This window comes from Drosophila santomea, chromosome 2L (assembly GCF_016746245.2).
Source record: "Drosophila santomea strain STO CAGO 1482 chromosome 2L, Prin_Dsan_1.1, whole genome shotgun sequence".
NCBI classification, from domain to species: domain Eukaryota; kingdom Metazoa; phylum Arthropoda; class Insecta; order Diptera; family Drosophilidae; genus Drosophila; species Drosophila santomea.
In genome coordinates, this window is record NC_053016.2 from 3,736,241 (window position 1) to 3,763,391 (window position 27,151).

Here is a 27,151-nt window from a genome sequence, read left to right on the forward strand (position 1 = left end):
CAGCCAACCAAGTGCGAATCGGGTCTCGGTCTCCATTCACCTCTTTTTTGGCCCTTGGCGATGGTCCAATAAAGCGCTTCATTAACCAGAGACTTTTCGGCTGGGGTTGAGATGGGGCTTTACATGGAGCACCCCAACAAAAAAAGAGCATAAATTCCAATGCCTAAACGGGGAGGGGGGAATTCCCTCATCCTAAGACCGTAGCTATTTCGGACTGGCCTCAATCAACAGTTGGTTCTAAAAATGGGGAAGGGGGGAAATGGGGGGTGGTGCTGCCCAAGTACTCGGATGTTTAGTGGTTTTATGGCAGAAGAGCAGAGATTTGCTCTCGAACAATTTTTTACTATCCCCCCCACCACAAACTGCCTGGGTGAACTAATAATCCATGAAATTTCAATTACAAGTCAAAAATTATATCCCCCTCGCTCTATCTTCATAGCAGCTCTCTCTTTCGAACTCTTGTCTAGCCATCTCTCTCTCACTCTCTGTCCCCATCTGGTGTAAGTTGTAATCACTGAGAGCTTTTATGTTGTGCTGGAAAAACTCGGTTACTATTTATTTTTGCCGACAATTTGCAGAGTTTTCCAGTTTCGTTTGCGGGGGCTTTCCTTTTCTGTTTTCAGGAGTGGAGCAGCGGGTCGGGAAAAGCTCTCTCTCTTTTTTAGGGGGGGGGGACTCTCACCCAGTTTCTCTTTGGGGGCATCCCCACAGAGAAGTACGCACTCTTCAGGCGAATTCCTCACCGATTTTGGCTATTTTGCATAGAGAAGAAAGCTGTATCTCTTGAACGACCGAAGAGAGAGTGGTGCGTTTTTTGGGGGTGGTGCTGGTGCTGGTGGTGCTGGAGGCGCGGGTGGCTCTGGTGGCTCGGGTGGCTCTGCCGGTCCGGTCTCTTTGGCTTTGGTAGTCGAACAGCGGTAGTCGAGTTCAGTTGAATTTCGACTGCCCGACAAGCCAGTCTCTCCATCGCTTTTCTCGCCCGCTCGCGTCGGTCTTTTCTTTGTCCGCATCTCCGCATTTTCCCAGTATCTCGGTATCTCAGTGGTCTCAGTGTCTCAATGTGCCTCCAGTGCCGACAGTTTTCCACCGAAAAATTGTCAAAATAATACAGAAAAAAATCGTCGGAAAAGAAGGCAATACATGTAATAAATAAAAAAACCAGCCAAGAAAAGTCAACCGTGAAAATATAAATATAAATTCCTGGCGTCAACTGTCAGCGACAGCGGCATTTTCCAGCACAATGTTGTTTCTGGGCATTCGGCGATTTTAGGTTCGTTATGGGTGCCGTTTTCCTACTTGCTATTTTCCTATTTTACAATTTTCCTATTTTGAATATTAAAAGCCAAGTGCGAGGACGGACATCAATGGCAATGACGCTGACAGTTTTCACGACCCCCCAGACGCTTTTCCCCGGGTTTTCCTTTGCCAGCGATTAAGACCAGTCAAAGTTGTTGGCCGTTGCCTGGCTACGTTTACAAGCCAAGAGTCGAGAGATGCCATGCATTATACATAAGCTCTAGTGAGAGGTTTGCACCGCGAAAAATGTTACCAAAAATTTGTCATCACTGTGACAGGTCTTTAACGCACATCAATGGTGTCAAATTAGCCATTTATGCATTTGCAGTGTGTAGAAAGTTGATTAGCCCTGGTAATATATTTTAAGCCATATCTGCAACTGGCTCTTATGCTATTTTGGATGTAGCTTACCAGAAAAAAAGAAACTATTTCAACAAGCTAATAAATTACTTGTACAGCTGCCAAGAAGTTTGGTCGCTAATTAGGTTTTACATTTCGGAACTCTGAGAACTTTTTCAAAGTGTAGGGAGAAATACGAGAAAGGTGACCGAAGGGGGTGGGAAAGTGGCCAAAGTGGCGAAACCGAGCGAGAAAGGAGTAAAGTACTACTAGCTGCTGGTCTCCAACTAGATTAACTGTGAGCCGAGCTTTTATTTTTCAAGTCTTTATTATTGGCCCGGCAATCGGAGTTTCCCTACCGTGGAAATTGGACACTTCTGCAGCGCACTCCTGATTTATTAATGACAATTTCCCTGACAAATATAGAATCGATTGTAATGGTTGCTGGCAATGGTAATTGTAACTCGATGCGGTTAGTTAAGGGGTATCTGAATAATTGCGGTGGGCTTTTGGTTTACCGGTTGTTCAGCCGGAAATGTGAAACAGGTCGTATTCGGATTAGATCGAATTGATTGAGATATGGCGCTGATAGGTGTGTGCTGTGGAGGTGGAGGTAACATTTTATCCTCACACAATTTATTCGCATTTTTATGAGAACAAGATATTTTTAGATTATTCTCATAGTAGCTGAGAATGCAGCTGGGTTAGCACTGGAGAATGAAAAGTCGGATGGCAGGTGCTTAAATTCAACTTTCTTCATCAACTAATCCGAACTTTAACAGCCAAATGCATACACAATTTCCACAGTTTCTGCACACAAAGTTTTTCGCATCCTTATTTATTCATTATTGCGGCAGGAAAAATATAAAAGAGCATATTTAACTTACAGAAGCAGTTTTTCATAAAAGATGCAATTTTACAGTGAACTAAAATTATAAATATGTACATATATGACAACGAACAAAGTTTATTTAACGTTGATATCAAAGGTTTAAAGTGCAATGTTGTTCAAGTAAGTGAAACAATATGCGAAGAACAATGGCAACTGTTTCTGTTCGTGTTTTTTGACCCAAAGTTGCCAATTTTGGTCAGCATGGAAGACCGAAAATCGCTGAATACCTATAGGTTTACCGGCTTATTCACAAAATAACCAAAGGGAGTCAACATCAAAGTTTACACAGCACGAAGAGTGACAACCTGACAATTACGCGAAAAACCCATCTAGAACCGCTGATACCAAATAAATGGTGAGGAAAACTTTGGCCCAGCCAAAGTCGACGGTGAAAAGCCGTCGGAGTTGCTTGAGTTTTCCGTGGCATACTTTCGGGCGAACAGTCCCGAGGGGGAAAAGCGCGGTGAAAAGTGGTGGAAAAATTGCGGCCATGAATGAGGCTAAATCAGGGTATCCAACGGGTCGAGCCCAGCGTTTAGCGCGATTCTTTGGTTAATTTTTTATGTGATTACCCAGCAGGCAGCTGGCAGGCGGCAGCCTGTAATTGCATTTTAATATTGATGATATATTGATGGGGCGCCCTGCCAACTGGATGGACGTGTGCTCACTTCATTTATGAAATTTACATTTATTTCATTTAGTGACAGGCCACCTTTTCGGTTTTGATTAAAGCGATTCCGCGGGTCACGAGCCAGCCACCCAGTCAGCCATTCAGTCAGAATTCATTTGCATAGTTTGATTTCGCGATTCGCATTTGGCATTCGGTTGCCGAATGTTGACACTAGCCGTCAGCTGGGAAAACAGGCGAAAGGTGAGGTGTTTGTTGAAAATCAATTGAACGGTTAAGTGCCAGGACACTTCACGCGAATTTTCCACTCTCGCTCGCTCTACACTTGCCAACATGTTTTCACAAATAATTGCTAAACTTTAGATTGTGCTTTTTATCATGTATTCACAATACTTTATGAATAAAAAGGCATTCGTGACATAAAATGAGCATAATTGTAGATTATATTAATAAATGTCAATGGTCAACAAAGAATTTTAGTCCCAAAAATATCTCTCCGGTTCTTCAACTTTTTAAAATCCTAAACCTTCAACTCTTCGCACTGTTGTTTCTATTTTTCCGAGTGAGCCTTCCATTTCCATTTACAGTATTAAATTTGTGTCGAAGGAGTCGTGAGAGCACAGAACTCGTCCTGTTTCGTCCCTTTTCCTGCTGAACTCCGCACAAAATTTTCCACAGCTCCCCGCCCGCAGACAAATGCATTATTTTTGTTTTTCTCTTTGTTTTTCCCTCCACTCGAATAACAAGTTCATTTCGAGTCCTGTAAACATTGGATTCCATCACACAAAATTCGTATATGTCAATCGAAAGTATTTCGTTTCATTCTGTCCTGCTGATTCGCCTCAAAAATTGTTTGAAACAATTTTGGGATTCATTTTTTTTTTTGCTTTTTTGAGATGAGCTTGTGTGTTGAAACCTTTTCCCTTTTTGTCTACAATTGGCTTAACTCAGATTTGTCTATGGATTTCGATTACAGTGAAATGGATATTTCGTGAGGCTGCATCAACAGGACATGCCAATTATTTATTGATTAGATAGATATTAAGATTTATCTTTCAAAAGGGATGCCACAGAAAAAAAACAACAAAAGGAACAAAAGCGTATCAATATCTATGGATTGACCTGTAAGCCCATTGTTGAAACAATGTTTAAGGCCCTCAGAAAGTCATCGAGTTGAGCGCCCTGACCTTTTCGATTTGCAGCAATTTGCCAGTCGCCGTGGCAGGAAAAAGTTTTTAATTAGATGAAAGTCATTGGCATAAAGTGCGGATAATTTGCATATTTCTTGAAAATTCACGAAACATTGAATAAGACTCTCGACTAATTTAGTGACTTAAAAAGTTTTAAATTGTTCAGAGTTATGCTAATGAAGACACAGCCTGAAGTTCTCTGTACAATTGTTGAGCATTTTCATCTTTCAGCGGATTAACTTTAGATTTTGCTTGTTCGGCTTGATTATGATTCATTTAAAAGTTTGAAAATATCTTTTTCACACTGCATAATCTGGCGTTTTCTTATTGATGGATCCATTCAACGCAAATCCTCAAAGCTAATTAAACTTGAAGGTATTCTCATTTAGGGTGCTTTACATACTTTGGAATAAATTAGATGAACAAGTATTTTAACCAATTATTGTCTCTGCTAATTTGTGATTGTATATAATAATTTTTAGTAAGTATACTTTGTTTAAATTTATAACTGTTTTGAAACTTTTCTTTAATTCTTTTAGTAAGCCCATTCATTACAGGCAAACATGGACACATTTTCTGTTTGCCCTTCCGCCCAAACCTCTTGAAACTTTCTCGAAAATGGCTCCAAAAGATTCTTTGGCTTTCCTCAAGTATAAATTCTCAACTTTCCTTAAAGCGCTCAAAGGAGCGGACTCCCTGCAGTGTTTAAACCAATTAGTTTGAATAATTTGCCGGCGCTTGTATCATTTATAACCCGAAAACTTCTTAATCAAGCCGCACAAACCACACAAGGGTTTCCCTTGGTTTTCCCCGACTTACATTTCCCAAGGCTTTCCCAGCACTGCTTAATTGTCCCTCGGTGCGTTTTCTTTGCTCTGCGACGCCTGTGCCTTGTACTACTAGTCTCCAGAATTTTAGGGTTTAATCCGAAGGAGACTTTTGGGGCTAGGAAATGCGAAGTGCATCTTATCGTAAGCACTAACCAAAACGCATTGACAGCCACTTGATGCTGCGTTTTATTTTCGGTTCCTTCGTTTTGGCCATGGCAGTTTATGGCTTGCAAATCCTTTGTGATTTAGTAGAGTGTCACCCCCTGCAAATCCCTCTCAGCTGTCACATAAACCGATTAAACTTTGAGCAGCTTATGCATTTTGTATCTGTCAGCTATCTCGTATCTGGCAAATGTGCAGCTCTAAGCAGGCATCGCCAGCAACTCCTCCACGAATGCCCCTAAATCGAATGTATAAACACACACAACGATGACCATAAATAGAAAATTGAAAGCACTATCGATAGCATCAAAATATTTTGCTTTCCGGCATGGAATTTGTTTTTTAAGTCTCGGGACTTAAACACTTGTTGGAAACTAAAACAAAAATTTAGTTGCTGCATATTCAAAAAACATATTAAAAATCAAAAAAATATTGTAATTGCAGCATGTTTTTCTTTAAAAAAAATGTTAACTTTAATTAAACTTTCAAATATTTGTATTGGTAAATGTTTTTGTGCTATATTATTTTAGTGCTAGTGATGTTTTCTTTGTTAAACTGTAGAAAAAGAATTTCTTCCCAATATTGGTTGAATATTTATAGCTCAATATTCGAAATACTTCAATGACACTTATTTCAGATTCCCTTGCTTAATGTTTTTGCAATTATCCTTGCCTTGATGACTCCTTTTGCTTGGTATTTTCGCAAAACTTCTTTCATGCGCCTCGCAGGACCGCAAATAAACATGGACAACTTTTCCCTGCGATTTGTTTATTATTTCTCGTTGCTCCTTGAAGCAGCACAACTCATCTCATTGCTGCTGTTCAAGGAGCAGAAGAAAATTTAAAGCATAATAATAAAATAATGGGTATTACACATTTATTGTGCAGCTTGAAAAAGCTTGAACAAAAGCCGCGAAGAACTGAGAACAGAGAAGAAAGTGGAGCAGATGTAAGAATCTGCTAATGTGGGGGCTTAAGTGGAACTTCAGTGTGGGAAAGGCTTGTGCAAGGACAATGGCTTATCTTCTAATTGAAAATTATTAATTTGAACGGCAAGAAAAAGCTTATCTACGCGAAATTCTATTTAAAGAAAGGGTTATTAAAATGCTTTGTTTAAGTGGTGGGTGGATTGATAATAATTTATAGGAAGTTGCGGAAAAAACTAAGCCGGAAAGTTCATTAAAAATATAAATTCATATTTTCTGAGCCTTATGTTACCTTTATAATATGATATATCGTATCTACTCCCAATTTGCTTTCACGACTTCAGAGTGCCATTTAAACTTTACCACTTTGTCTACAAGAAATTTCCGTGATCATTTTTCCTTGAGCCTGGGTGCCACTCACTTAATTTATTATTCAATTAAAGCGGCAAAAAAGTAAACTTTAATCGCAGAGCAGTCATCAGCAAAATACCCCAAAAGACACAGGAACGCACACAGGCAAAGGAACAAAATGATAAAAATAAATATGGAAAATCGTGTGCCAAGAAAATTGCACCAAGATTTTCGTGGCCTTTTTTTATGCTGATTTTTGGTTTTCGTCTCTGATTTTTCGTTGTTCGTGCAAAAGTTTTTTGCAGTTTCTTTCTCATTTTTTATTTTAATCGATTAAAAGTGCATGTCAAACTGTGCGTGTGCTCGCATTTTTTTAATGGGCTGCTAAAAACAACAAAACAGCAGTGCGGAGGATATAATAAAAGTACAAGAACAAGGATGAAAAATAAGCTCGGGCGCATTAACATGAAAATGTGCGATGAAACAGCAGTAGCAACAAACACACCAACAACAAGTACAACAATGCGGGAAAAGCCCAAATGAAAAGCGAAAAAAATTTAAGTGCAGAAAACAAAACAAAGAATGAAAATAACAGATGAGAAGAAAAGCGAAAAAATATGACAAAATTTACGAGCATCGCTCGTTCCTCATATTTTTACATACCAGTCGCTCGCTATAAGCCTTGTAAACCCCCTCCTCCCCCGGGGATACTTGCAAAACGATATCTGCCAGAATATTAGAATAACTTCAAAATAAATTGAAATACTATAAAAGTTTGTCAACCAAGGATTCGTCAAGGATTTTATTGCAAATAAATTGTTTTAAAACGATGTCAAAATTAAGGAAAGAAAATAGCTACTAAGTTTCATTCAACTGCATATGTTTTTATATTATATAAAAATATTAGGAGAATATAAATGTGGCTTTCTTAAAATAAAATTTCGTGTTAATATCTATTTAGGTTGCTAGAGGCATGCATGCTCTAAATTCTGCAAAAACAATAACCGGATACTATTTTTTTGACCTCGTCTGTGTGTCCCCTGCTCCACTTCTGGCCGCCAACTTTGGTGACGCTTCCTCGTGTGGCTTGTTTTTAGTGCTTTGGCACGTAATGGGGTCGTTCCACAAGCCCGTTCTTCTGCCTTCTGCCTTCTGCCTCCTGCCGACCACCACCCCCTAACCCCCCTCCTCTTGCCCACAAACGCCTTTTGTGTGGCGCCTGTTGTTGTAGTTGTTGTTTTAGTTGTTGTTGTTGGTGGTGCTTGCATGCCGCCTGGTTTTCTTTGGGACTCCTCCAAAAACTCATCGCTTGCCACTTGTGTGCCATGTGACGATGATGAGATGAGCGCCAAGTTGAGTTGAGTTTAACCGGGGCTGAGCTACGAGCCCAGCTCCCCAAAACTAACTGATATGGAAGGGCTGCATAGAGCACTTGAAAAAAAAGTGGAAACTAAGAATAATGAAGAATGCATAATCCTAAAAGGTGAAAAGAGGTTTAATGACATTGTAAAATTCATTAAAATTCATGTGAAAAGATTCAGGCAAGATTATTTTATACCATAAAATCATAGTGTTTTGAGAGTAAAGTGATTTTTAGAATGCAAAAGTATTTATGTATTTCCCCCAGAAAGCCAAATAGAAAGATCATCCTCATCCTTTAGTTTAGTTTTGAACAAGATAGGCATGATTTTTTTCCGTGAACTTTAGGTGGTAGATGGCGTTCTTCCCGCAAAACTTATGGCCACTTCCCCTTCCCTTTTCCCTTCCACGAGCCAACTGTCCGCACTTATCACTTGATGATGATGCCAACTCGGCGGAGTCAAGTTGAAGCTCGGTTGGTTGGCTGGATGATTTGGTCCTGGGGTCTGGCGGTACTTGCCTCTGTTTGATGTGATCTGAAGGACCGATTAACGGCATTCAAGAGCCTCCAAACGAAGTCCTTTGGCCGACTTCGTCGCCTCTCCCGCCACCGCCATCGCCCTCGTCTAACTGCTAACTGCTGCTGGCAGATTTGTGAAAACCACGAAAGCAAATTACGTTGACGACGAGCATCATTTTCCACTTTATTGAATTACCCGCCTCCCAAAAAAGCGGTAAATATGGGGGACAGGATGTGTGCTGGATTTTTCATTGGTCCTGCCCCTGTCCGCAGGACAAGGCCAGATAAACAGAATTTCAATTTAAAATAATTTTATATATTTTCCTTGGCAATTTCTCCGGTGCTTCTGCTGGCTTGGCATAATTTTTCGTCATCTTCGTTTTCTGGCAGGCAATGTCTTTACTTGGCCCCAGACGTAAAGAAGTTATCAGCATGGCGTCTATGGTTGGGGCTTCAAGGGGGTTGAAGTTTCCCGGGGGGTTTGGTAGGTGGGTGGTGGACTGTTTATCCCCATTCGAAAAATGCCTGTCAGTCAGCCAGTGAGTTTTCCCCGATGCCTTTCATTAGCCAAACGACTGTCAGTCGCTTTGTTTAACTTTTTGTTAGCCCCTTTTGCTGGGTGTCTGTTTGTTTTTTTGTCACAATTTTGATGAGCCCATCACCTACACAAAGCTGGCTGGTCTCTCCTGCGTTTAAGGGCTTCGCACAGTTATATAAATACACATACATATATATATGAATATTTTTCTATGTGCATATATACATACAGTACATCATCATCATTGTAATGCGCGTTTGGGGCACTTTCGCTAGACACCCAACTTTTGGGGGGACAGTGGAAACGATTTGGGGGTTTTGATTTTGACAGTTTTCCAAATGTAATGAGGAAACTTGGGTAATTCGATTTGCGCTAATAATAAAGGTCCAAATTACACACAGATGTCTGAAATGAAGGAAGTTCAGCTATTATGTTCGATAGTAAGAGGATACTGAATTCGTTTAAAAATAAATATCTAGATAAAAAGTTGGTATTCTTTTAAACTACTTCATTCAATAACAACTATTGAGGATTCTAGCCAACCACTTTGAGCAGAATTTTCAAATGTAATTCTTGTATCGAAAACCATTTAGATATATACTCAGCTTTGTTGGAATTATTATTATCTGTTGCGGCTCATATTAACTTTCCGATAAATGGGAGCCACTGTGCCCTGTCAGCCGCATTTCTTTCCCAGTGGGCGCCATTCAAGCTGCGTGCTTAAAAGAGCATTGCCCGCCGGCATTATGTTTTGTGTCAGCACTAAAAGTCGGGGGTGGTGAAAGTGGGTGAAAGGGGGTCGAAAGGGGTGGCGCAGGGGAATGCACGTACATTTGTGGGTTAGCAGGCCTTTCATCCTGGCTGCTCCGCTTTCTGCCATCGCAATAAGTTGGCCATGTTGACTATGTCATTTGCTAATTTAGCACAAACTGTTTGAGTCTACTTGGCCTAGCCACACACTGGTTCAACTTGCATTCGCCAAAAGGTCAACAAAGATTGGAGGGGACACATCTCGGACACACACATCCCCATTCTGATCGCCAACCTCACCCATTGCAAACGAACATTAATTAAGCAGGCCAACGATGGATGGCAAACAGCTAAAAGGATGTCAGACATGGCACAATGCTGGCCAGCCGAATAATGACCACTCAATTCCATTCATAATTTGCAAGAATGCAGCACTTTTTTTGCACTTTTTTTCCTGCAGCCGTGCAGTATATTTGGGGCTTTTGTTACCTAGTATTTTTTGACACAAGCGAAATCAATTTGTAAAATTTTAGCAAAATTCTCTCGAGAAGATTGATGAGATTCTGGGAAATGAGCGGTTGGGGGTGGCTGTTCCCATTTTCGTGGCTGCCATTGTGCCCGAGGCAGAAACGGAATCTGAAACTCGGTGGCAGCTCTATCAAGGCCCTAATGGCGAGATGTCTGGCTGGGATCCAGACTCCAAGCTCCATGCCACATGCCTCATGCCCCATGCTCCGTGCTCCATACCATCGATGAGCTGACAGAGACTAACGCTTTCTCGTCACACACGTTGACACATTGTTAGTCAAACAAAAGATTTCGCATGCTAATTCGATTCTCCGGTCCAACACAAACACACATCTGGGCTAAGACCCCATTTTTTTCCCCCTTTTTTTTTATTCTTTTTATTCACGAGCCTTTTATTTTAGGGAAGCCCAGAAGCCAATAATAAAAATGTTTATGTGGGTTTCCGGGCTCAGCCGCTGACGCTTTTCTATACAGAGCGAAAATATCAAAAGGGTTTAAGCATATAAGTTAAGCTAAAGAAAGTAAACAATTGCAGTTTAAAAACTATTTAAAAATGCCTTAGAAATAGCTTAAAAAAATGTGTATTCGAACTTTTAAAGTGAAATGACATTGCTGCATACTTTAAGACAGCTCCAACATTAGTTTTAAACCATATTAGGAATTTCGCAGCTTTAATACTTGAGACTAGACTTTTTTTACAGTGCCATCTTAGCCTAAGCGCTGATGTTGATAAACCCAGGCGCACGACACAGGAAATTTGTTGCGAATTTGCCTCCGCCCGCCGGAATGCCTTGTAATTTTCATTGTTTTTAGGCCGGGTCGAAACGAGATGAGACGATGCTTGACTTCCGCCGGGGATTCATCCCTTTTCCATTTCGCACGCGAGCTGTACGGAAGGAAGTGTCGTTTTTCAGCTAAGAAGGGCTTAACTTTTTCCTTTATGATGCGACTCACGCCTGCCAAAAGAATCAGACACCGCAATTTCCGCATGGCCACCAATTTTTTGGTGTGGTTAATTTTTGAGGTCTCAGCACGGTTGGTGCATTAAAAATGTATACCGGGAATAATATTAATTTGAATGTCTGGCCGACGCCTGGCGGCAAACCTAATTATGCCCGTGATAGGATTTTTGAGTTGGGTTCACGGCTCGTTGGGCACTTGCTCCTCCGATAAGGATGAACCTCGTCTAAACCGATTATTTAGGGGGCATCCGCCATTAAATTGGCTTATTGGGGACAGTGTTTAATGCCATGTACGGTTCAATTCGTAATTTGGCTAAAAACATAAATCCATTAGTCGACACTGCTGGGTTTTTTGTTGGCCATAATATATGCGCAAACTTACAGAAGGCGCAAGAAGTGTTCGAGTTGAAAAGTTTTCGTTCCTTTTTTTGGGGCAGACTGCAGACTAAATGAAAAAGTATTAATATATCCCTTTGCCGCTGGCTGCATTGCAAATGATTTTGCCCCAGGGAATGCCGAAATTTCTTCGCATTTCGCATACCCACAGCCCCACAAAGAGGCACTTGTGTACATATGTATATATGTATATAGACGTATACAGATTGTATATCCCCAAAAGGAGCCAACAAAAAGATATCAAAATTCGTACCCTTTTCTGTGAAGGCGGCCAAATAAAAGTTGTAAGTGCATATGGCAAAAGAAATGGAAAGAAAGTCGGGTCAGCGTGTTCTGGCAAACAATTTCGATACAGTTCACAAAGTTGTTTGTCCCAAAACTTGTTATGAATTGAAAATGGTACTTCTGATTGTCAAACATATCTCAATATTGTTCGATGTCTGTAAAAGTTTGAATTATTCGTTCGGGAATATGGGTGGTAAGCTACAGTGAAAAGTTTGGTTTCTGTATGTAAGGTAATCTGTAATGGATGTGAGTTTATTTTTTGAATAATGTATAAACCCTTCTTGCCTGACTTATAAGCGTATTTCATTTGCAAAGGTTGTTTAGGACCCCTTTAAAAGTTAAATGTGCTTTAAAATGGCTGAACTGCAAAATCGTTTTTAAGTCCAGTGGTTTGTTAGCCTTTTCACCTGAAACCATTTCCTGCGTCGATATATAACATTTAATCCCAGCTGAGAAGCATTCTATTTTAAATACTTAACTTTTATCCACCGCGTAAGCTCTTGACGGGACTCCTGCTGTTTGGGCCACCAGCAGAAAACTTTAATTGGAACATGGCCACCACGAAGCTGGCTTCCTCTTATTATCTTCGCTTTTCGCTTGGCGCATTTTATTTACTTCTATTTTTATTTAAGGGTGCTGATGCTGTTTATGGTCTTGCCACTGAATGTTGCTGCCGCTGCTGCTGCTGTTCGCATATTGTCGCGTGTTTATTACAGTGCAAAGTGCAAAAAACGGGCGAAAATAAGCAAACTAAAAATGCGAAACCCCGAGGCAATATGATACCCATTATCTGCCGGTTGGAGGGCGACAAACCCGAACAGCGTAGAAAAACGTTAGCTGAAAAGTTTAAATAAATTTTATGTGGCCGTTGTCCGCTCTTTTCCCTTGATTTTTTTGCCTTTTTGTTGCGGCTCGCTGATGTTGGCGCATATGTTTAATCAGCAAAGTAAACCGACCCCAGAATGACCCGGCATCCAGTTAAATCTCACCTTCTGGCCGCCCACTGCGTCACGCCCCCTGTAAATAAAAGTTGGTCTTTTTTTTTGACACAACCGCACAGACACACGGCGGCAGTTTTTGGTCTCATGCGGGTGGTTACAGTGCGTTTCAATAGTGTAGCACCACCCTCCAGAGTCAGCATCACACATATTTCACTTAGTCAGGTGCCTAAAAGTACTTCTCATTCATTCGAATTTTAATTAAACAGAGCTAACAAATAAACTTCATTTGCGAACTAGATTTGGGCTTCAGTTATTGAGGCCCAACTAATTATTTATAATTAATGTTTAATTCACAAAAAACTCAATCAATTTACTGCAATCCCCTAGAGACAAACACAATTGTGTGTTAATCAATCAGCTTAGACAGTAGTTAAAACATTTAATTAAATAAGCCAACTTCGACTTGATTAAAAGTTAATCCCAAACGCGGCAGTCAGGTGTCATACAGTTACGAAACGGACTGCATAATTTCGACTGCAGCATAAAGTTGGTAAAGTCAATGACCAGTTAAGTCAACACTTCGCCAGTCGAGGTCCAAAATGATGGGCGGTGGGTGGGTTCGTATTGAAATCGTTGCCATCAACACCCGGCACTCTTGCATTTTAATATTGCATTTTAAAGAACATAAAATTGCTGGCATGACCGAGTCATGTTTGTGTCCATGTGGCACAAGGATATTTAAGGATTTTATTGCAACGCACCATCGCAGCAACAAAGGAAAGCCCAAAAAGCTGTGAAAAGACCAACATCCCACAAAAGAAAGGAAAGTGGGAATGAAATTCCTTTTATTTGTATTTTCCTGTACAGGAAAAAACTAGTTTGTTATTTTATAATAATGTCTTCAGGTGAAAAAGAGTTTTAAATGTATTATACTATAGGAGAAATGAGAACAGTAAAAAGTTGTTGTACGCTGCACCAATTAAACTTATAAAGTTTCTGACCGCATTGAGATGCAAATTTAAAGGGGTTAAACTATAAATGTAGACTATAACTATAAGCACTTACGCCTGTTATTTTTTTTCTGTGTAACCAAGCTGCGTTACGCCGGATAGCATAGGATATCGTAATGTATAGCCTGTTTGCTCTTTGCTACAATGTTGTTAAATTTTATGTTTCCACAGGTAATAGTCGTGTGCGGCATTCCAGGAAAACGTCGCCACCCCACCACCCATCGCCCATGGCCCACCTGCTGAGATCCTTTGGATCGGGTTTTTGATTGATGTTGCTCCTTTTCCTCGACTTCCTTTTCTCGGGAAAGCTTCCGCTCTTCCCGCAATCAATTTAAATGCGCCTCTGTGCATTGTGAGGCGAAATGCGAAAATGCTCGTTGGCCAAATCGCTGGGTGTGCAGTCATAAAACTGGATAACTGGGCCATATGCTGCAGCGCAAAGTTTTCCCAATGCAAAATGATGCAAGTTTCCCTTTCGGTGCTTTTGTTTTCCAACTCCCCCACATTCACTTGTTTTCCTACAGATCATTTATCATTTTTATAGCTCCTCGATGGGACATTGGACTAATCTAAATGATACCATCGTTCCTTAATGGAGAAATAGTCAAACAATGAAGACATAAATCAATCAATTTTTTGCGTAAATCAAGGGCTTCTTGAATTTTCCAGGCGATACAAAAAATTCTGTCATTTCTAGTTAAAGTCAACATTGGGATTTGTGTAATTCCTGAATTTTTAGGTAACAAAAAGCTTTGCAACTTAATTCTAAGTTTAAGTTGTATAAAGCTTCTTGAAACATTCATAGCTGACACATTTGATGAAGGTCCTTTCAATCACGATTTTTCTACTCTGGAAGGTAACATTTGCGCCCTAATCATGCTGAAATATTTCTTAGGAAATTATCTTGTCAAAAACTTTAAAGAGTTATAATTGCAGCATGCGAAAACCTTTTATTCTGTCTTGAACCAAAGACTGGTTACAAAATTGGCAAAGTAATCCACTTAAGTATACATTATTGGCCTATAAATAATCAGTAATAAATTCACTACACATTTCGACATGTATTTTCCATATGGCATGACATTGATAAGGGTGCTCAGTTTGCAAAGCTGACCAAATACTAATTTCGTTGTCATGCCCTACAAAGAGTGTATATTCCTTTAGCCATGTGCTGCCAACAACGAGTATTGTAAATATTTAACAGCCAAATCTCTATACACATTCCCCATTGGCTAAACAGCCATAATAATTTAGAACATTTTTCCAGGTCAATGTGAACGACAAATTCCTCGCAATAAGGGACACATTCTTAGAGCAATTTTCAGTTCATTTCCATTGAGGATATTGAATAATTTGAAAAACGCAAATAAAATATGATGGGGCATAAATGTGTTAGAAGTAGTGTCGGTCGCAATTTGCCCTAATTCTTCTGCCACAATGACCGCAAAGTTTTCACTTACCCAAGTTCTGTGAGTGCCACGCCCCCACAGTGGGCTAACCGCCCACTCGACCAACATTGCTGGCAGGCAATTGAAATACACGCATTTGAACAACAAATTGAATTATGCATTGCATATGCTTCTTGTTTTGTGTGCTGGTGTGTAGAGTAAACAAATTGATTTTGATTTGATTTATTTATCGACTCCCGCTGGTTCGCTTCTCTTTGCCTTTTTCGTTCCCACATCATCTAATTCTCTATCTCCATATTGCTCTGTGACTGTTTGGGATTTTAAAAAAAATCTGAAAAATTATAACATTTTGAAATATGATATTGAAATATTTTTCTATTGATTTCAGTTAACTATAATAATTGAAAATTCTATTAATTAATGTGCGAAGATATTTAGAATATTTATGCTTATTACTTATTTGATTTTTAAATTATATTTTTTTTTTCAGTGGGGCAACAGAATTTTGCGCTTGGCTTGCAAAAGTAGAGATGGCCCCAAATGGATTCGGTCGGACGATGGCGGCGGCAGCTGCCTAGAGAAATCCTGGAGAGCTCGAAACCGATACGGAAGCCACAAAAACCGAAACCGAAACCGAAAGCGAGACCCCAGACTCGAAAATAATGTGCTGCCGGAGTGGGCGCCATTGAAGTTGACAACACTTCGGTGCAGTGAGCTAAGAGCACAGGGTTAAAAGCAATTTTTTTCGGTTTGGGGGGAGCCGGAGGAGTACAATGGTCATCCAGTGCACATGTGATTGCAACTGCAGTGATAGTAGAGATAACCGGAGCGTTATATCCTGCCTGCTCCCGGGTCGCAGTCAGCCGTACAAGTTGGGCTCCACGTTCGATGGCGATGATATGGAGCAGAGGATACCGTACTACCGTCGCCTATCGAATACCTCATCGGCGCTCTATGGCAGCTGTCCCCAGTTGTTGCCCAGCAGCAGTAGCACAACCAACAAAAACAACCGTCATTCCTGGCTGAGAATCCCCAAGAATCCGCAGGAGAGTCCCGAAGCAAATCCCTCAGAGAATCCACGTCAGTACTCGAGTCTGGTGAGGCCCAAACAACGCAGTCCCGTGCTGTGCAACAAATGCGCCCTGTGACGAAGATACAATCTCAGCTGTGAGCATCCCAAGCAAACTGCCGGCCATCCGGACAGTGGGAACACTAACGCCCAAACGAAACCAGACCAGGATTCGTCGAACCAGCGATATCTGTGCTACGAGTGTCGTTTCAATAATCAACCGCTGGCCTGGTGGGTCTCATGTCCACGGCTCTCGTATTTACCCGCTGAGCAAACGAAAATGCAGTCCGCGGCCACGCCCACACGTCACTGCCACGGAGGCGTTGGTGGGGGCACCCAAACCGCCCATACCCAAGCCACCAGCACACCACCCACCTTGCCCAGATTCCCAAGCAAACGGCATTGTGACAATTTCGGCAGCTATGCCACATTGCCCACCATTGAGCACCAGATGACCATGCCCATGATGCCCCACTGCAGTCGTCACGGTGGCGGTGGCGGCGGTGGTGTAGTGGGTGGTGCAGTGGGTTCTGGCATGGCTGGTGTAATGCCCGCCCCACCGCCGCCCCGCTACGCAAACCCCAATTTAAATGGCTGCTGTTATATGTACAATCCCATGCCACCCGCCCATCAGAGTCACCATCAGCATGACCACCATCATACGCAGCACCACCCGGTGGCCCAGCATCAGCACCACCCCCACCAGTATGCGCCGCAATATTGCCTCTGCGATAATTGGTACCATCAGCCACCGCCGACGCAGCAACACCAGCAACAGCAGCAGCACCACCAACAAAGGGCCAAGAACGTGATGGCCAACGGCGGCTGCTATTTTGGTAAGTACACTCATGCAAAATGCAAAGGAAATGGCCATAAATTAGGTTCTAATTGAAAAAGAAAACCCAACAGCTACTTTGGTGGCAAATTTATTTTCCCCCTGCCTGGTGTAACTTTTAAAAGTCCTGCAGAACTTTCAACACTTGAAATTGGTGCCAAAATAAAATTAATTTTTTTTCTTTTTAATATTACCGGAATAGCACCCTAAGAATAGATGAGTTTTCATTTCGGGTGTACCGCAGCATAACCAGACCATCATTTAATCATCTCTCAATTGTTTTTCCACCTGCCAGGCTACGAGGCAAATCATCATCCCAGTCTGCACGCCACGCCCCCACATCCCAGCCACATAACTGACGAGGAGGATTCGGCATTTCCCGGACTGGCCGATCGAGAGTTCCACCTGCTGCACCGGAACATTCCGGCACTGCGACGAACCGGCGTGGATACCACACGCATCAGACAGGTGAGCAATGCCGCAGCAAGTAAAAAAGGACATGTGAAACAGTAATTGCCAGCCTTTGTCTTGATATTCTTTGTATACTGGAAAAAAACGCAATGATTATATTATATATAGTTATCTTTCTTTATTGCATTATGGTATACAAATTAGAGGACTTATGGGTATCTCTAAGTAATTGTAGCATACTTATAAGTACAAGGATTATAGGGATTCAGCTGTGATTTTTTTATTACTTTACTTTTTAAATTCAGTTGACTTATATGAATATAGAGTAATATTTACATAATCTGTACATTAACAACATATACATTATTCTCTGTGCACTTGCAGTACTTCTATCCCGACGGCGGCTGGGGCTGGATCATCTGTGGAGTGTCCTTTCTGGTCCACATCCTGACCACCGGACTGCAGCTCAGCTACGGCCTTTTGTGGTTCTATGCCGTCCAGTATTTGCATAATACCAGTGGCATAGGTAAGTCATGCAAAAAAGGGGCTTTGGTACGAGTACGAATCCTTTGGCCAGTTCTTTAATGGGGAACGTGTAATCATTGTAGATGCAGCCCGTTGTTATCTCTCGTTCATTTTCTTGTTTTCCTGCACATTTGCGGTGCGTTCTATTTTCAAGCGCCCCCCGTCGAGTAATCAAAATGTTTGTCACTCTGTTTGGGGCCAGAAATGCAAATGTTTGTGAATAATAAATGTTTGTAGGTGTGGGCATTTGCATAAATTTCATTTGCTCATGACAGTGCCAGACATCATTTAAGTGTGTGAATATTGTGTATTGCCAAAATAGTTCGGCACTCTAAAAAGCCAACCATAAATCGTAAAAATAAAGTGTTAATAACGTGCCAAGCTGTGTGTGCATTGGTTTAGGCTATAACCGAATGTTGGTTTCCAATTAATTGGCTGCGTAATTCATGCCTTTATTTATAAAAGCAAAGTTAAAATTTTGTTTCCGAAAATCCATTTAAAATCCATGCAAAAACCTTTCAAAATCCATTCAAATTATTTTAAACAGATTTTCTTTAACTACTCAAAGTTCATTGCTTTAGTGGCCCAAATTATATTGTAATGATAAGAACCAGAACTTCTAAAGTTATGTTTCGCCTTGTCAACTTAATCGATTCAATTAAAAGGTACAACATGAAATTTGATTATGATTTACTAAGAGTAAAGCATGTGTAAACACCACAATGCCATGTTGCTAATGCGTTCTATTGATTTATGAAAATTTAAGTCTGCTCATCGGCTCCTTTAATTTGTTTTAAACAAAAACACCCGCATATTTTCGGAGGTATCAACACCCAGATTTACCTTTTCGGAACCTTTTCTTGTGACCTTCGTCAAGTTGACTTCGTCGGTTAAGAACATTATCACTCAAGTGCTTAATTTCTCCTTACAGAACTGCTGGGCGCTTTGAGCTGGTCAGTATCCATGGTGGCCACATCGTTTGTGGTGTCGCTGTGCCGCAAACGCTCCATCCGTCTCCTGTCCATCGTGGGTGGACTGGTGATGCCCCTGGGCATATTGTTCACCTCATTTGCCACGGAATTCGGCCAGGTTGTTTTCAGTTATGGTGCGTATAGCCCGGGTGTATGGTTTGTATATAAATAAATAACCTGCCAGATGCCAGTTTGACGGCACCGGAAGTCGCTTATCATTTGCACCCAAGCACTGCGAGAAAAGTTATTGCAAAATTCACCATATCACTCAAGTTAGAATGCATAAGCTAACCTTTTACAAAAATGCCCTAGAATATGCAACAATTAATTTTAAACGAAGGGCAAAGCTATGTTTGCAGTTGCATACTTTTAAACAGCTTTAAAAATATCAAAACTTGTACAGTTGACTTAGTATCGTTACCATTTTCTCTCAATGTACTAAAAACACCACTCGGATCACTTCCTCAGGCATCGTCTTCGGAGTTGGGGTCGCCATGGTGCGGGAGGCCTCAACCGTGATGCTGGGCAATTACTTTAAGCGGCGCCGTCAATTCGTCGAAATGGTGGCCATGTCCGGCGAGGGAGTTGGCATCGCTTTGTTCTCCGTCATTTTGAAGGAGGGCGTGGGCAAGGCCGGCTGGCGCCTGGGCCTCCAGATTGTCGCTGCTTTGACGGCACTCAGCTTTTTCATGGGCCTAATGTACCGACCCGCCTCCCTCTATCATCCACAGCGCCGGGCCATCCAGCATCTCAAAAATCAACGCAAAAAGGTGGGAAATTGTGTGTTGTGCAAAGTTTCGTTTTTTTTTTTGATTTGCCACCCTGGCTCCAAACATTTTCCACTTTCAGATGCGGGAGAAAAAGCCGATTCTCAGCCAGGAGGTGGAGAGCACACCGAAGTACTTTTTTCTGGACATATCATCACTGAAATCGGTGACTGTTAAAATTTTACTTATGACCTCCAGCGTGGCCTCCTTTGGCATTTATACACCCATGTTCCTAATGGTGAGTGCTTTTCCTAATTTCTCTAACTTATTGCGTGCACGACTTCCATTATCTAATCTATTCGTACAAGGATAACAGCTTTTCTGGAGCTGCTTCCATCTTAAAAAATATGAACAAATTGATGAATAAGTTTAAATTAAAAGTATGCAGTTCAAAAGCACAAATATCTCTATTTTATTTTATTCCACAGGCACTCAATGCCGCCGAGCAGGGCTCTGATGTGCAAGAATTGGTTCTGTTGCAAACATTTCTGGGAATTTCCATGGCCCTGGGAGTGGTAATAGCTGGAGCTCTGCTGAGACGTTGTTTTGTGATCAGGCACTTTGTGATCAATACCAAGATTGTCACGCAGGTGGGTTAAAACCAACCAATAAAAGCCATTGGCTATGAAAAATGAGCAAATATGTCAATATTGAAGTCCAAACCTATTCCATACTCAACTTTAATGTATTCCCTCCCCCAGCTGTTCCTATCAATTGTGGCCTTGGCTATCCTCTTTCTATCCTTTGTCATGGGCTACACGGGCCTTTGTATACTAAGCTGGTTGTATGGCATTGGCCTCGGCGGCTTTCAATACTCCCTAAAGATTTTGGCACTCGAACGCATCAAGCTGAAACATTTCTCCAAGGCATGGGGTGAGTGCAGACGTTCTTAAATATTTAAATATTTAAATTGCGGATTTGACTTTGGGGCTCTTTTCGTTTGCAGGCTTCATTCGGGGTGTTGAGTCAGTTCCCGTGCTGATAAGCGTGCCACTTACCTCGTTTCTGAATGATTACTCCCTGAAATATGGTCGAGCGGGCTATTACATATGCTCGGCGGCGGCTGCCATCTCGGGTATTATAATATTTTTCATAAGCGAGCCGCAGCAGCAGCACCACCAGCACCACCAGCAGCAGCAGCAGCAGCAACAGTTGCACCATCATTATCAGCAGCGAAATGGTCATTTGGCGACTCCAACGCTCATGCGCCACTCCTCCGCCCGCCAGCATCGCCCCCATTTACCGATGGACTATGGATATGGGGAGTACCCCGCCCCCGATCTCCTCAGTCGGAGTTGCATTAGTCTCAATCAAATGGAGCCCTATCTGCAGACAAACTTCTGCCAAAGGCACATGTTGCAGCAGCAGCAACAGCAGCAGCAGCAACATTCCCACCTGCAGCAATTGGCCTGTCACAATCTAGATTTGCAGCAGCATCAGGTAATGTCACACTTGGAGAAACATTGGTTACAAGTAACAGTATTTTAATCACAGTACGTTAATCATGAAGCTATTTACAAGTGTGTTGTGTAGAAAAGCTGCTCGGTTATCGTGAACAATCATAGAAACTGTACCATACTTTTAGACTTTTTAATGAATCTTCTTTACTAAAAACAAAACTAAATTTATTTAAATATTTTTTGAATCGTGCAGGGGCGTGGAGCCTACCAGCTGGGCCAGGGGAGCATTGGGGCCAAGATGGGCAAGCGCCTGCAGCGAAGTCTGTCCTTCATCCAGCAGCACAGCAACTGCTGCGATGGCCAAATGTACTGCAGTTGGCACAGCACCTACGAGCTGGGCTGTCACAAGAGCAACAAGTGAGTAGACTAGTTGGCAAGGGACTTCTAATCATTCCGACGTGTGCAATGAACCAATGAACCTTTATATGCAATCGAATGGCAAATCAAAAATCTGTGGGAAATTGTCTGCCAATTTTACATGCTAAGTAGCTATCGACAGCTTACATGGAGTAAATTGGTAAACGTCAAAGGGATTACACCGATTGCGCCAGGAAAAGTATTAAATTAAAGGCAGTGATGCACATGTGCAACAGGAAAATTGTATGTAAATGGTTTTAAAATCCCAAATAATATATATTTAATGTTATTTATAACATTTTACAAGCGCTTATCGAAATTATCAGGGCTTTAAATTTCACTTACTTAAATTTATTTGCCACATAAACGTAGTTATACATACGTTAGATGCACTTTAACCTGGAATGTAATATTCTATGGTTACATTTTACAAGCGCAATTGTAGGCAGACTAGAATCAATCTATCGATTCAAAATCGAAGTAGCCAAAACGGAAGCCAACATCTGAATTGAATCAAAAACCAATTAAGAGATTTCCCGCCGAACCAAACAATCAATGGCAATCAGGCTAGAAGCCCTAGGAAGACAATCAATTTGGCGACGTCCTTCGTTGCTCATGCAGGCCGCAAATTTGCCATTTTGCCAATTTGCCACTTTGGCATTTGCGATGCCGGCCTGAGATACTCGTACCATTTTGCCGCACGCCGAAAACTGTGTTGACACTCCGCCTAAACCATGGAAATTGACTTGCCATTTTGCAGGAACCACCCGGGATCGGCCGACCGTCAGCCATTGATATGCACCTGCAGCAGTCCGAATCGGAATCCGGTCACCTATGGCACTCACGGAGCAGCCGGACCACCTGGACCACCTGGTCCACCCAGCTCCACCCGCAGCCGCAGTGTTCCAGAGGGTTTATCCACGATGTCGCAGCAGTGTAACTGTCGTCAGGGTCCTGCCTCTGTTCCGGCTCCCACGCGGGAGTTCATCTACGTGCCGCACGCCTATGCCTCCCTGCAAAGGACTCCCCATCGCCATAGCCAGGGTGCGGGTGCGGGTTCGGGGTCGGGAAACTCGACGTTGCGAAACAATCCACAATGCCGGCTGAAACGATCCCAATCCCTGTGCCGACCCAATGCCGTTCAGTTCGTGGAGCAAATCACCACGTCCGTGTAAGAATATGCCTTGTGGCATTAGCACTCGCAGAAAAAGTTTCGGCGAAAAGCCGAGAATTGTTGCAGAAAACACTTGTCTTTCAAAAATACTAGAAACCTATGTATTTCAAAAAAATGGTATCTTATGATCATATAATTCGGGTTTCCAGCTATATCTCGAGAGGTTTATAAACACCTAAAATGATGTCTTTAAGTATGCTTTACAGAAAGGTTGTAGTATCTCCCATACGAAGCATACTCTTAGACTCCTTTACAAACTATTTAATTTCTAGAAATCAAAAAATCTGAAACCTATGCAAATTTTTCCACACTTATACTGTACAACAAGCTTCGGTATCAATTTCTTCGAGTGTGATCCAAGCCAAGAAAGTAAAGAAAATCGAAGATACCCCGTAGCAATTGGGTGCTATAAAACTTATATTTTGGTATTATGCTCCAACCCACCCACACACACGGCTACGTGAACCGCATGCACAATTTGTCAGATCTCTTCTAGTCTTTTGTCGTAGCTCTATTAGAAATGTAAACTTGAAAACACAAACCAACCAACCAACCGAATGAAGTCCCACAACACCCAAACGAAAAAAAGAAACTCAATGAATTTTTCACAAAAAAAGGAATCCACACACAACTTTTACACATACGCATGCATAAGCTAGGAATGGAAATTTTACTCATTAGCATATTAATATATTATAGAGAGTACGGACAGACGAAAAGCTTTATCTTTGTCTCAAGCAAAAAAGTATTCAACTTGTGGCCAATACATAAATATTTATGAGATAATTCAATCGAGCAGAAAACAGAGACAGACGCAATGAAAACGGAAACAAACAAACTTCTTGAATGGTCCATTTTATGAACGTGCATACAATTTAACCACCGAAAACCGATTACCGATATATACATACAAAAGACAATGAATGCCGGCACATGAAGTCGTTCCAATTAAACGGCTCTTTTCCCAGAGGAAAACGCTGAAAGGTCCTGAGTGCCGAGTTTTCGTGTCGGCGAACTACTTTATTTTTCAATAACAATTATATATTGCATAATTAAGTGGCGTTTAACGGCGGACAACAGCATACAAAAGCAAACCAACTGCCGATAAAATGAAAAATGAAAATTACCTTCGCCTTATTTTCCAATCGAAATGAGACATACGAATACATAATTATTGTCCATATGATAGTCTTAATTTATTGGGCAGAATTTACTTCGTACATGGTCAATATTTTGGAATGGATATCTGGTAGTTCTTCTCACCTGTAAACCAACAATGAAATATATCCTTTTCTGCATATATATTATTTTTACCTTTTGAAATTCACTAAAACTGATAGTTTCATTCCATTTTATTTGCATTGTTTTCGATTGGAAGCGAACTAAAATAAAACCCAATACATTTAAAAAAAACGGCATAAAAAAAACAGAAAAAATATTCATTCAAATAAAGATCTGCATTTTTAAAAGAGCCAGGTGCATAATAAGCTAAATAGCAGCTCGCATTACAAGCCAATTAAAAACAAATAAAACGTAAAAAAGGAAATCGTTAATTCGCCAAACAAAAGAAAAATGGCCAGCGACAAATAAACAGAATAATTAAAATATTTGGAAAGCTTATAAAACAAATAAACAAGAAAGGACAACATAATAGTACAGGAAAACTCATCAGCGGGGGAAAGCTTTCATAAAGCAAATATTAAAATAATCTAGTAAAGTGGCAAACGAGAATAGACAAAACCGACGAATTGCCAAACAAATTTAAACAATATGTTAAAGGAAAACAAAATGCAAATGTCTAACGAAGCGGAAGGCCAATTTATAAAAATTTACAAACGAATCGAATGAAAATACTTGTATTAAAAAACCTAAAAAGAAGCCAAACGAATTTTCCGCATCCCACTTTCTTTGTATATACATTTCCATTGCTTATTCTTATAATGCACGAACAAATGGACCCAAGTCAAGCCAACTGCCATGAATCGCAATAAAAGCAGAATCGTTTGCATATGTTCAAACGAAGCTATACAATTTTTAAGAAAATTCTTTGCTCTTTCTCGGTCAATAAAATAAAATTAGATATAACTTCGAATCCAACTCTTTTTCGCCAATTGTGTTCAGCGAAAACGATACACTTAGCATTAAATGTTATTACACTCACAAGCATATCTATGTGCCAGAAAATAAAAAATACAAATAAAAATAAATAAACTATTTGCAATTTCGCCGGAATAACAAAGAGAACTAACCAACTTAAGGTACAACTTGTAGCTAAAACAATTTTTATCTGATGGAATTTAGATACGTGAAATTTTTCAGAGCAACACCTAAGCGCAGAAACTCATATTTGTAACTCTTTATCATTAGTAGTTTAGTGTGATAAATGTTAATAAAGAACGCATAAACGAAAAACCCTGCCATTCAATTTCATTCAATTTGTGTCTTTTGCCATTGAATAGCCAAAGACCCAGAAATCGCATAATGTTCGGGTAAGTTGAGCGTTTTAACCCCAAAAACCGGCAGGATTTATGTTTGGCCACAATAAACTTTTCATTTATTACGTGCTAAAATTTAATAAACAGGTTCAACAGCGCCACAGTGTGAATGTCATATTTCATTTATTAATTAATGGCATTAACATAAAGCGTCAATTTGTGCGCCAACGGGATACGATCCATAAAAGAGGCAGCACTCTAAATCCGAGGCGATTAAAAAGTTTACCCTAGCCAAAGTCAAGACCGACCCTTAATGTTGCATATATTGTGGGCACATAACCCCGGGGTCCCCATTACGAAACGTGCCTAGACTGTAAACAGTTGTCCTGGGTAAATCGCCAGACACTCGGCACATATATGACGCATATAGCATACAGCATATAGCGTACAGCGTCAATGACATGCTCAATTTTTCATGCATTATGCCGGGGCGTCGGGCCACAGTGCGTATGCTTGATATTTGCCTCAATATCAGGCCGAAAGCACATTTAAGCCGCCGTAGCAGGAAAGCCTGAATATTTGCGTAGTAAGCACTGCGACGGCGAGAAACTTCACAGGGCCCATAAGACAATTTGCTGCTAGCTTACTTTCATGCACTTCAAACAATTTTGCCATACAAAAAAAATTAAATTTTAAAATATTAATAAAACATTTTCTAAAAAAAATAGTTTTCTCATTATGTATACACCGTTCATCGTTGCAAATATTATTTTATAATATGTGCAGTAAAATTAAATTGTTTTCTTTGCTGTGTAGGCCAACTCATACATATGCACGCCCAGATACACACACACTAACATTTCGGTTGTGGAAATATAGGCTCGCACTGGGGATGATTTCGTTGGCTTTGGAAGTGTGGACTCCGAGCAAACACCGTGCAACGGAAACTATCGTCGTCTATATTGAGGAAATGGTTGAGGCATTTGGGTCTGGGCATTTCGGGTTACATAACTGATTAAAGATTGGCCCAGCTTATGGGGATATACTCGTACAGATGTGGTGAGTGAGATTGGGCAAGGGCTAACCTCTCATGTCAACTTGTTGACTAAGCAAAGTCAGCCCCATATGAGTTATGATTTACTCAGCTCTTAAGCGGGAAAAACAATGATGTGGGGGAATTGGCCTCTTATTTATGTAATGTTGCCAAACAAAAAGTATAACGTAGGTCATCCTTACCAAGTGGCGATTCATCTATCAGTAGAAACTAATCTGTTCGTATTGCGATAAAACTATTCACTATCCACTAAGTCGCTAAGCTGGGATTAAGTTTAACACTTCAGTAAAAGTGTTTATACATATTAGTCACTTCATACTATTATTTCCTAAGCTCAAACTGCAATATAAATTAGACCAAAAATGTGACTCAAATTCTGTGGACAGCTTTAAGATCATAATAGCCTTAAGAAACCGCACTGAGTTTCATTCTGGGTATTTCCCCCTTCCGCCAAATGAATCTTCAAACGTTTTATATATGTCCGAATGCCATAAAACGGACCTAAATTCGTGGTTTGCCGTAACTGTTGTAATTTTGTTATGACCCCTGTCCTCTAATTCCCAACCCCCCCAGAAGTATGCCATAGGAAATTGCAGAGTAATTTAGTTGAAATGCTGCAGTGGCAGCTTTGTTTGGCTTTGTTCTTTCATTTTGTGGCAGATATCTCAAGCAAATTAACCTAACTACTCCTAATGCCGGAGCCCGGCACCTCCCCACTCGCACACAAAAACCAATTAAATTCTTCCGCAAAGGCATGAAAGCTTCGTAGCTCCGATTAAAGC

At 40.9% G+C, this 27,151-nt stretch overlaps 1 protein-coding gene across 1 annotated transcript; it reads left to right on the forward strand.

Annotated features, from left to right (window-relative positions):
- Positions 1 to 757: 757 nt before the first annotated feature.
- LOC120458497 lies at positions 758 to 25,272 on the forward strand. The gene is made up of 13 exons (XM_044006923.1): positions 758 to 1,270; positions 15,802 to 16,448; positions 16,608 to 17,216; positions 17,511 to 17,683; positions 18,011 to 18,152; positions 19,083 to 19,256; positions 19,591 to 19,892; positions 19,972 to 20,127; positions 20,318 to 20,479; positions 20,591 to 20,762; positions 20,836 to 21,329; positions 21,543 to 21,706; positions 22,467 to 25,272. Exons 2-13 carry the CDS (start codon positions 16,085 to 16,087, stop codon positions 22,879 to 22,881), a joined length of 3,327 nt encoding a protein of 1,108 aa, XP_043862858.1. The 5' UTR covers positions 758 to 1,270; positions 15,802 to 16,084; the 3' UTR covers positions 22,882 to 25,272.
- Positions 25,273 to 27,151: the final 1,879 nt, after the last annotated feature.